General features: G+C 39.7%; 1 protein-coding gene across 1 annotated transcript in view; it reads right to left on the reverse strand.

Moving 5' to 3' along the window:
• The window catches only part of BTAF1 (B-TFIID TATA-box binding protein associated factor 1), a 112,133-nt gene that overhangs the window by 60,750 nt on the left and 39,283 nt on the right, over positions 1 to 12,100 (reverse strand). The window contains exons 14-20 of the mRNA XM_014581830.4: positions 9,490 to 9,610; positions 9,181 to 9,285; positions 8,785 to 8,934; positions 7,220 to 7,362; positions 6,842 to 7,016; positions 5,769 to 5,972; positions 2,121 to 2,547 (exon numbers count right to left, since the gene is read on the reverse strand). Coding sequence (XP_014437316.1) covers positions 2,121 to 2,547; positions 5,769 to 5,972; positions 6,842 to 7,016; positions 7,220 to 7,362; positions 8,785 to 8,934; positions 9,181 to 9,285; positions 9,490 to 9,610 — 1,325 coding nt within the window. The remainder of the gene's footprint in view (positions 1 to 2,120; positions 2,548 to 5,768; positions 5,973 to 6,841; positions 7,017 to 7,219; positions 7,363 to 8,784; positions 8,935 to 9,180; positions 9,286 to 9,489; positions 9,611 to 12,100) is intronic.

Consider the following 12,100-nt stretch of genomic DNA (forward strand, 5'->3'; position numbering starts at 1 on the left):
TCATTGAGCCAGGAATAGAAGCCTCTCCCAGCTCCCAAATTAGGCTACACTAGAGGAAAAAACAAAACACTAGTGGTAAGTACTTCATAGTAAAATTAAACAGACACTCACTACTTTGCCTAAATTTCTTGCGAGTGTGCATCACAATAATTTGGGTCAAACCAAAATTATTGTGATGAACACTCACTCCCCAGACTTTGTGTGTTTGTAGAGTCTACAGAATTTTACCCTTTAAATTTAAGGTGGAAAATATCCTACAAGTATTCAAATATCTAAAGGAAGGATTAATACAGATGTGGTTAACTAGCCTTACTTTTATAAAGCTACCTTTCAAGTAGCAGAAGAGGTATTAAAAAGGTCAGCTAGCCACAGTTTTAGGTTTAATCAGTTATGAGTATACTGTATATATAGCATGTTATCTTACATTTCCAATTCTAAACACACAAAATTTTAGTCAAGCCTCACTACAGAATATTTTAAAAACTGTGTTTATCCCAAACAGAGATTTGCTTGTCAGTCACAAGAATGGAACTCAAATAATTTCAAGACTATTTTTGCAGGGTCTGGTTTCCTCCATTAACAGCATCATTATACTTATTTGTGACCATTTCATTTTCAATTGTCTGACCATTAAACTGAAGAACTACAGCAAAATTACATTTATTCCATGTAAAACTGTGCCAACAATATTATTCAAACAGAACAGTAACACACCACTCTTTCCCAGATGCATCATACTTCTGCTCCATTAAATATTTCAATTTAAAAACCATCCCATGAGTGGAGTTTTGTTTTAAGAAGTCTTCCACATAAAAGCTTCCAGAAAATTCACTAAAACAAATTCTTACGCTAGATAACTAAATTCAAAGACATAAATGTACACAAAACTGTAAAAGGTGTCTGAAAAATTAGTAGTAAGCAAAAAGTTAAGATATATATTAAAATCAGTCTAACAAGTAAGAACACTCATGTATATGTCTACTGTATATAAAGTATTAGAAGATTTACCTGCCATTGCTTGGATCTTTTAACCCAATTTTTGTTTTGTTGTTTTGGCTAAAATATGGAAATTTACCTGCTTCATTTAAATCATTGCACTTTGAAGGGGCTGGGGATGAGGGGTTCAGAATGCAGGAGAGAAAGCTACCCCAGCCCTCTCTGACTGCAGCAGCTTAGGCCAGGTGAGAAGCACCTCCCTATGGCAGTTGCAACCCCAGAGGGCATAGCTTGGGAAGGTGTGAATGTCCCCCTGCTAAGAAAAGTCCAGGTTTGTCTGACCCCATGCTTAGGGATGTTAAATTTAGATTTCCATTGACTATTCAATTAGTCTATAAGGGTGTCTCCGCCTCTGAATTGTAGCAAGAGACCTGCTGGGCTCTTGCTACAGGTCAAAAGCAGAAGCCCCGCAGTGAGCGCAGGGCCAGCAGGGGAGTACCCAGTGGCCCCACACTCCCTGTGGGTCTTCCTTTTGAAATGTACCAGATTCCCAGAGGGGCTCCTGTACTTTTCAAAAGCAGAATTGCACTGTTTCCCACTGTGCCTCTACCTCTCCTGCCCTCCCTCCCATGGAGATGGTGCTGGGGGTGGAACCGGCTCTTAAGCCGGTTCCCCCCAGCACTGGCTCCTGTTCTCCCACCCCTTGCTACCTCTCTCTCTGATAGAGGCAGCAAGGGGAGGGTGCAGGAGTGACTAGTCCCATCACTAGACGACTATCCAATAAGTTTCTGCCTATCAGATAGTTGACTATTCTTTTACATCCCTACCTGGGCTCCCCAAAGCTAGGAATGCAACAAACTACATTTTCCCCTCACTCCCTGAGGAAGAGGAGCAACCCTAAAAGGTGCCAGAGGGGTGAGAAGTGTCCCCAGCTAGCCCTTTTCAACTCTTTGGTGATTTTGTCTTTCCCTGTATGGTTTTGTGAGAAGCAACCTCATTCCAGGCACAGTCGAACTCTGACCTTTCTTTAAGTTATGATAAGAGGAATCTGTATACCAAATTTGGTGGTCCTAACACTTAGCATTTAGGAGGAATTCTTGAACAGACAAACTCTCTCAGATAGTAGGCAAGTGTTACATTTACCCAATTTTTTCCCAAAACCGATACAGACTTAGGCAATATACCTTTAGAGTTTTCATGACTGCTCTGAGGTTGCGCAGGACATGCTGCTAAGGGAGTAAGATGTGAGTCCACACAAAGAGAGCTGCAGAGATTTTTTATGATCTTTGAGTTGGGACATGGAGATCTTGATGTACACTGTTGAAGTAACTTAGCCACACATAAAGCTGCATAGTTTTGCACCAGTGTATTCTCTTCCTTTTTGACAGTTTCCATTAAAGGTTTTATGACAGGATTTAGTTTTTCTGGAAGTCGTTGCAAGTTCACAACAGCACATGCAGCAAAAGTGTGGACTCGTAGCTGTAACACTTGCCATTCTTGGTTTGTTTCTGTAACAGTAATTTGGACTTGTTGTCGTTTGCTGTCCAACTGTTGTAAAATTATAGGATTTAAATTAAAAGCTGATGTAACTTCACTGAAAACAGTAGTAACCTAAAGAAAAGAAAATAAGAGTTAACCATAAATTTGTTTTACCACAGCCAGATTTCTGATACAAGAGGAGGTGGGGTTTGTGAACAAGGAAAGCAATACAGTGTTAAAGACACACAAGGGATCCCACCAACTTAAACAGTGAAATTCTGTCCACAATGAAGGCTGTGGGCATTTTGCTTAAAATGTCAGTCTCTTCCCCATTTTTTTCCTTGCTTTTTTCTTTTTCTCCTCACTTTTAGAAGTACTAGCTGATACCTATAAACTGGGATTCCCACTACACATCAAATGTATTTTGACATGGTGTATATTTTATATTCTGATGGAAGCTCTCTGTAGAATAAGTACTTAATATCTCCTCTTTTTTTTTTTTTTTTTAAACTGACACACAACTTTTACACTTCTCTCATTTTCTCCAGTCCTACTTTTTTTTTGCTTCTCATTGGCTACATCTAGACTGCCCTCTCTTGAACACGAAAATATGCAAATGAGGCAAAGCAGTGATTATTGCCGTGCCTTATTTGCATGCTTAATGAGCCACCATCACATTTTAGTTCCAAAGAGAAATGCGATCCATGACATTGGGGAAAAGTTCAGACCTTTTATAAATCTAACTGACATTGGTTTAGAATACACTGTGTGGCCTGCAACAGGAGCGTGTAAAGCAGAGATGAATGTGCAGAGAACCCTGATTGAACTAAATTGATAAGTCTTTTTTCAGAAGGAGAAAGTTGTCCAAAACATGTTAGACCAGGAAAGACAAATCACTCTTCTGCTGTAACTATAAGGAAATTGTTTCCACTTGGACAGGTAACCTTATCTAATGCTTACCTTTCTGCTATTCAAGGAATGTTGCAAAACATTCCCCAAAACACTCCACCTCCTGAAGTATTAGCCATGGAAAAACCAGGCCGCAAGATAGAGAGCAGTCAGGTTGGAATATGCAAGAAAACAGTAGTTATGTCAGATCAAGTCTGTTTCTGAGGATGCGTCAAAAAGACCTCTAGTCAGAAGGTCTCAGGAGACTGGAGAGCCAATGCTGGTAAGGCCACCCCAATGGTAGAAGGATTGTGTAAGCATAATCCTGGTTAAGCAAAACTCATGGAAGGAATGAAATGGAAGAGTAGGCATAAAGTATCTTTCTAAGAAAAGAGAAAAGCACGGGTAAGAGAGATCCTTGAGTGTGACCTGCTCTGGAACAAAAAGAGTTTTCTACTCCTCTCAACAGAACATGCCAATAGCTCTACACGAGGCACCTCCACAGTTTGAAAAATGAATCTTACAATATTTAGACTGAGACACAATATTTAGACTGAGACACTACTCGTGATCCTCTGAACAATCTTTCCTAGCATCCTCTGGTAACTATCTATCTGCCAACTTCAGTATGTTGTCCCAAAGGAAGAAATTGTATTCTAACTAGCAAGCCTCTCTGGCCAGATACAAGCTTATAAGCCAATTATGGAATAGATTTTTCTACTTCCTTCCCCCCCAAAGAAGGTAATTTCTTCATGTCTTTGCCCTTTCAGGTAGGTGGCCATCCCTGACATGCTCTTTCATTCACTGCTGAGACAATTAAGGAAAGGGGAACGGTAGAGGTAAAAGTGTTCATTGCTCTGAGAAGGGGCACTGTACCTTCTCTTGGTCCTACAAGAAGCACAGGATGGCATTTGCCATGAACTACATCAACCCTGAACATCAAAGAGGCAGCTAATTTCATTGAAAACTTTTGATATGCCTAATAATTATGCTGAACAGTCTAAGAGTTCCCAGATGCCACAACCTCAATGGGGAGGAGGAGCACAAAGGAGGTTGCAACGGAGTCTCTTTATATTGAGGTGGGCTGAAGTGCTTACATCGGAGGCTGGTCTTGAGGTTCTTTGCAATACTGACATTGGCAGCAAGGATAACATGTGTCTCTTCCATGGAAACTATCTAGACGAAGGAGGACGCAGGAAGAATCTGATGGAAGAAGAGACTTACCAGGACTCTAATGAGCCGATTAGTAGGGCATACGACCTCAAACATGACTGCCTCAAGGAGCCAAGTCTCCAGGCCATTTCACAAAATCCCAGAGGAGCTAGGAAAAAAAACCCTTACAACAAAGGTGAGTATTGCCTTCTATACTGGGAGCAAGGAACTTCAGAGAACCAGAGATGCTTGACAATGGAGTCACAGAACCAAGCAGTGCAGGGTACAGTGGATATCAACAGATGCTGGTACCTTGGATAGAATGCTGAGTTTACCCTGGAGTTCTATGGCTAAGGAAGCAATGGATAGTCTTCCATGGTATCTGGGGCTCATACTATAGGAGACTGCAAATTTGTCGATTAAGCCTGAGATCAAGCAGTACACTTGCTAGTTTGCCTATTGTATTACTGGAAAATCCAGCTCAGATACAGAGTAGGTACCATGTTGCTGGACTGCTCTCATTGTCATCAGAATGAAGGTATATTTTGCATTGAAGAGGTTGGTACTGAGGTACGAAGTCTGCCTCAAGGATTGTTGATGAGAAGTAATCTGTATTGGGTAGCAGCTCTTCCCAATGGAAGCTCTATTTTGCTGCATCCTTTATATTGTTCACTGGTAAACAGTCACAGGGACCTTAACCTTCTAGAAGAGCAGGACTCCTTCAAGGAATGTGGTCTGCGATTCTCTCTCGGCACAAGAGAACAGGAAATCAGTGCTGACTTGGACAGTAAGAAGGAATTGTTAAGAGTCTGGAGCAACTTCTTTTTTACTAACATGCAGACAGCACATATTTCACCCGACTGGTTCTGCTAAGGAAAAAAAACCTGCCTTTGTTGCATTGGGTGCATACATCTCAAGTGGAATGAACATATGCAAATTACTTGAATTACTCTTCCTAGGGAAACCTGATTTGCATATTTCCCATCAGCCTCAATAACTTTTGACTGCATAAGTGTTCTATGTTGACATAAAAGAATTTTGATAGTGAATCCAACAGGCGGGTTTAAAATGCTGCTTCTATAATTGTGTAAGATATTCTTCCATTGAAAAATATATCATGCCACTAATCTTTCAGTTCATTACCTTCTGTGCGCACTAAATGAACATCTGTTTCTTACCTTATGCAGAGAAAGTGACCAATAAAAGCATAATATATGTATGGATTTCTTAGAACTATTGCAATTATTTAACATTATTATACAGTACATTGAAGAGGTAGCTTCTACTCTTATTTTTCATTCAGATTTACTCACCAATTCATTAGCTTGATCTATCGTAAATACACTGTGGTTTACTCTGTTCCCAATGTCAAGGTGTGCATCAGCTAGTGATGAAATGAGTTGTTTACATTCATTCTGCATTCGTGTAAAAGGAACAGCAATTTCATCATAATAGAGGTGCTCAGAAAGGACTCCAAGTAAGCGAGGCTGCACAGAAAGGGCCACAGCTTTACATTCCTAAAACAAAGAAGTCAACCAGTTCATATCTTCAAGTGTTCATATAGGCTATTTTGTTCAATTAAGATTAAGGAACAAAACTGAACTCTGCTAATAAATTATGGCACGTCTACATAGCAGCGTTATTTCAGAACTACTAACATTATTCCAAAACAACAAAGTGTACGGCTACACAGCAAGTCATTATTTTGAAATTATTTATACTCTGACTCCTGTAACTCTCATTTCACAAGCAGTAAAGGAAGTCAAAGGAAGAGTATTCTTCCTTCAGCTTCCTGATGTTTAAACAGCTGAATTAAGCTATTTTGACTTCAGCTATGCAATTAATGTAGCTGAAGTGGTGTATCTTAACTTGACTTTGTCCTGTAGTGTAGGCATACACTTACATGCTCTTGAACAAAAAGTAAAGCTTTTAACATAAAACTTCAAGCCAAAAAAGGAGCACACTGAAAATGCAGTGTACCATGAAAACAGCTAATGAGTCCAATACTTTATGAAAATTAAGAATCCATACGCTTTCAATGGAAGAGTTTTCACAAATAGGTTTAACATCTGATTTTACATGAGGATAACTTGCCAAAGAAGAACAAAAATCACAACAGAAGGATAAATTGTACAGAATATTAAAAAGACAGTAAAGTAACCATCTAGAGTTAATATTAGTACAAGAATTATTAACACATTCACTAAGCTACACAGTTGTCTTTTAGCCATCTTTAAAATTCAGAATGCTTCCGTGCCATTGCTTCATTAGGATTTAATGGTATAACTGCAGTTTTATCTTTTCTGTTGTACTTCTATTTCAGACTGTAACAGAAGCTGTTTTAATTAATTTAATAAACTATTTTTTTCTGTATAAAGCATCCTACCTTTTGCAAGGCAGCCCACTCACAGATTACTATCGCAACACTAATCCTTTGCAAAGCAGATTTCGAATTCAAATGGAAAAGCAGTAGCTGAGCTAGTGATTCAGCTGGCTTTATTTCTTGAGGAACGGTATTTACACTTGGATCACAAATACAGCAGCAAAGTGCTCCTAACAACCTTGACCAAAGAAGAGAAAGCATTATGTTATACTCATTCCTCAGTTCATACTTTAAAGACAAAAGTTAAATGGCTCAGCTAAAGTTAATTTTAGCAAAAACTGCCATGTGAAAATTGTGCTTTCAGTTATTAAAATATTTTAATCTTAAAAAAAAAAGTTATGTATTGTTCTTTTTTTTTTTTTGTATTTTCCACAAACTGACTTTGCTGCCATCACCCGGGCTCGCATAACAACATAGTCCCTGGTTCCTGGATCTTCTGTAACGCTCTCTGCACCAGCAATATACTCTTGTATCACTTCTTTGTTCTGGGTTTGACTTTGACGCAGCTTGCCACCTGTTTTTTCCTATAATATAAATGCAAAAGATGACAAAACTAAGAAGTCTTCTCTGTTTTGCTTTCCACAATGTTCTATATTTCAAATTAAAAAATTATAAATTCACATTCCCATATTAAAACTAAAAGTGTTCTATGCAATAATATAACAAATATCCACACCAGATTTGATTATACATTAATCCAGGATCTCTTTTGAATCACTTTGACAGAGACTTCTGAAAGTGCTTAAATTCTGGTTAGGACTATGAGGCCCTGCACAGCTAAGTGTGTGGACTGGTTTGAATATTAACCAGCTTCTCTCAGCCAGTATGATACTAGAACTCCAATTTGAATCTGAGGCCTGAACAAGTGGATAAGAGAAAATACATGTAACAGTTTTTCATGAGTAAAGTAATCCCGAGAAAGCTGCCTCAGTTCTGCAAAACAGAAGTTGGAGAAATGGTACATGTAGGTACTACAGATCAGGTATGAAAAAACACATTGACATAAAGTATCCAGAAGCTTATAAAACTAGTAATAGAGGGTTTACAAGGAGCACACTGTACAGTCTGATCCATCCACAGATATTAAGGGTAAGGCTAAGGTTACACTGCAGCAGCACAGCTACAGCACTGTAGCACAGTTGCATAGATACACAGGCTACCATCACCAGAAGGAGTATTTCTGTTGATGTTGTCTACAATCACCGGAAGGGGTATTTCTGTTGATGCTGAATACAACAGTTGTAAGCGGATGTAACATCAGCTCTTTGAGATGTAGTAGCTAGGTCAATGGAAGACTCTTTCCATCAACCTAACCACAACTACACTAGAGGTTGACCTAACTACAGTGTCCTGGCCACAATATTTTTCACAGCTCTGAGTGATATGATTAAGTCAACCTTAGTTTCAGGTATAGACTAGCTCTAAGAAGCATTTATCATACGAGAATTGGACTACCTGTCAGACAGGCTCTGTGGCATTTAACCTTTAAAATTACTCTGTAGTTAAACAGCTTCTATGAATTGCACAATAAGTGTATTACATACATTTATACTGGAACTTGACAAAATATTTATATAAAGAAAATGAAAAAAAAATCATGCTATATCCATAGCATTAGAGTCAAAGTTTACAAAAATAAATTATTTTTAAAGTTCTTATACAGGGCCAAGTTGTGCTATTTAGGCTCACATCAGGGAGACGAAGGACTGCGCTGCTGTATGTGAAGCCCCTGTAGGGATATTTTCCTTGAATGACCACATACCCAAATAGTGGGACTACTCCATAGGCTGCTGTAAGGGTTCATAGATCCACCTATAGGACAGTCTTGTGGAGGCAATAGCACTCTTCTTCCTTTCTTCATAGACCAGTCACAGTTTTGCTACAGCACCACAGTGATCACTGATTTCCTGGATTTCCCACAAAGGTTTTAAAATCTTTTTTTTTACCTTTGATCTGGCTTTTACTTCTAGCAACATATTTAAATCAATAGGCAAGTGGGAAGGCTGCATCATTAAGCAGAGCCAGGCTCCCATCCATGGACAAGCTGCTGCCACCACGTATTGTACTGATGCTTTGTTTAACAGTTCCAGCCACACCTTGAGAAAGGAAAAAATACATATTTCTAGTATACTCAAATGTGTATCAGGGTATCTATGCAAACATTTGATTAAAATGATGCCCAAGATCTAGGAACAGTTTCACTAGGATCATTGTGAAATCAATGTATATCAGTATAACACCATGTACTTATGTGGACTGAAGGTCATGTGTCTGATAAAGTGTGGTATATAAAAATCAGACTAACAAACAAGAGAAAGCGTAGTCATAAGCTACATGAATACCTTGTGAATAAGATCCAGAATATCTTGGCTGCTTTCTAAAATACAAAACTGAAAAATGTGCCTCAACATATCTTGCAGAATTGGAGTTAGCCAGGCTGAAGAACTCTGAAGAGGTGAGAAAAAAAATTGCAAGATACAACATAGTTTATAACACACACAAGTTTAGGTGCTTGCTACTGAAGTGGCACCTACTTCTACCCTGAGCAGAAGTAGGCCACAAATGATTTTCCACATAACTTCTAAAAGTTGTCCACAAACCACTTCTGTATTGTACTACTTACCATTTACACCATAATCATTAGTTCTCACCTGGTCTTGGGTAGATAACAGCGTAAATAAAGTTTCCAGCGCTGCTTTTCGAACAGATGATATAGTATGATGCAAGAATGGCCATACACGTGGGACCAAAACAGTGAGTGATTGCTGGATACTGGTATATTGTGAGGGGAAGAGGAAATAAGAGAAATTTTTTTTAAAAGTGAGTTAATCCTTCTTTTACTCAGTGTGTAACTCCACTACCAATAAGATCAACAGGACAGTGATCAATTTAGCAGGTGGAGCAAAGACCCAACATGCTGACTGCTGATCACTTGGATGTCAACTCAGGTACTCAATCGGACTCCACCGGAATGAGAAATGCAAGTGAAGTCAACGGGAGAGCATCTCCTGTCAAAATTCCATAGTGAAGACACAACAGTAAGTAGATCTAAGTAAGTTAACTTCAGCTACATTATTCATGTAGCTGAATTTGCTTAACTTAGGCCAGGTCTACACTTAATGAGAAAGTCAAATTAAGATATGCAATTCCAGCTACAAGAATAGGGTAGCTGGAGTCGACATATCTAAAGTAAAATTTCCATGGAGTTCCCATTGTGGGAGGCTGATAGCAGAAACACTCCCATTGCCTCTCATTATTCCTCATGGCCCCGTAGAGTACCGGAGTCGACATGGGCACCATCAGCAGTTGATTTAGAGGGTCCTTACTAGACCTCCCTGGTCTCTTACTAGATCTAGACAAGGCCTTATAACAATCTCCCTCATAGTGTAGACCAGCCCACAGTTACAATATTTAGTTAAAGGGACTTTTGAGGAAAAAATAGCAAAGTACCGCTGTAAATTCCCCAGACAACTTAAAGTGCAGAATTAATTTATAACTCAGATACAGTGGTCAAAATACCCTGAGTTGTATTTTTTTTAAATCATGTTTACTTGTGAGTGGCAAAATTCAGAAGTTCATCCAAATTAGTGAGGTCCTGCTATAACTATGCTATGGCTTCTTCAACACTTCAAGTATGTTCCTTTTCCCCATCCCAACCAGCCGCCCCCCCACCCCATTAAAATGTGCACATTTTAAAGATCCAAATGTATTCACTGTTGTGCAGTTGCAGAAAAGTTTCATTCTTAATTACTAATGCCCTGTGTCTGAGAATTAAAACAAATTTTACACATCAACTCATTGGAGATATAACATGTTCCTAGCAACTGGCTGAATTACAAAGTTTCTGCCTTAACTCTAATTTTCCTGAGACTTTAATATTGTGTGACAGTCCCAAACCAGCAGGCTGCTACACTCTAATGGAGGGGAGGTATACAGGACGTTGGGTAAATAGCTTTCTCTTCCCTGAATAAACTCCCAGGCTATGTCTACATTACATGCTACTTGCGCAAAAGGCTTCTTGCGCAAGACTTTTTGCACAAAAACTTCTTGAGCAAGAGCATGTCCACACCACAAAGCACATCACAAAAGTGATGTGCTTTGCGCAAGAGAGCATCCACACTGCATGGATGTTCTTGTGCAAGAAAGCTCTGATGGCCATTCTGTGAATGACAATCAGAGCACCTGAGCTTTTTCCCCCATAGTGTCCACACTTGCCTTTTTGCACAATAGCTGTAATGCAAAAAGGGAGTTATGCCTCATAAAAGGAAGTTTACCAACCCTGGAAAAAGCCCTCCCCCTTCTGCTGTTTTACTGTTGATTTACTTGCACAAAAGTGCATTTGAGGTGTAGATACTCCACGGGTTTTTGTGCAAAAACTTTGCAGTGTAGACCAGAGACTTCTGCCATGAAATGAAGGCAGGCAGACATCTGGAGCTAGTTAATGACTTGCCTGAAGGAGAAAGCTTCTTAAACACCTGTAGCCAATTCAAGCCTCTGAGGCTGCTTTAAAAGATCCACCCCCTCACCTGCCCCCAAGGTAATGGAGAAGAGGGGGTGGGGGGAAGAGACCAAGAGAGTGACAGACCAGAAGGAGGAAGTGCAGTACAGTAGAGTTGTAGGTCTGTGAGCTGAGGACTGTGTAGCAAGTACCAGAGGGAAAGCACTTGGAGGGATTGTTTGGGGAAGTGGCCCAGGGAAAAAGCTCCCAGATTGGAAGCAAAACCACTCTCTCTGTTGCTGCTGCTTTAGGGTCCCTGGGCCGGAACCAAGAGCAGCGGGCAGGTCCAGATTTCCTCTAAATCTCCCCCATACCAACACAGAGACTGCCCTGAAAAAGGAGAGACCAGGGCAGTAGAGGGGTTTTCAATCTGAAATCATGAACTAGCCTGTGATGAGCATGGCTTAGTAAGCTGCGGTCCCTTCCTCTTATAAAGAGAAAGCATCTATGTGGAGGGCCACAGCGAGCCTCTGAGGTTAATACTATCTGCCAGTAGTGCGAGATCCACAGGGCATGGCCAGAGGTTTGCCACAACTGGCACAAACATTGTGAGAATATGCTGAAATATTCTCAGAGGGGTAGCAGTGTTAGTCTAACTTTAAAAAACAAGTCCAGTGGCATCTTAGACAGACAAAAATATATAGTATCGTGAGATTTCGTGGATAAGGCGTCATTAGATGTGGAACTGAAGTGGAAATAGAAAACACATTATTTATAACAAAAAAGAAAACAAGGTACCTGTCAACTGTAGGACTGGTGATAAT

The sequence above is a fragment of the Pelodiscus sinensis genome, chromosome 8, assembly GCF_052426305.1.
Source record: "Pelodiscus sinensis isolate ZL-2025 chromosome 8, ASM5242630v1, whole genome shotgun sequence".
Lineage (NCBI taxonomy): Eukaryota > Metazoa > Chordata > Testudines > Trionychidae > Pelodiscus > Pelodiscus sinensis.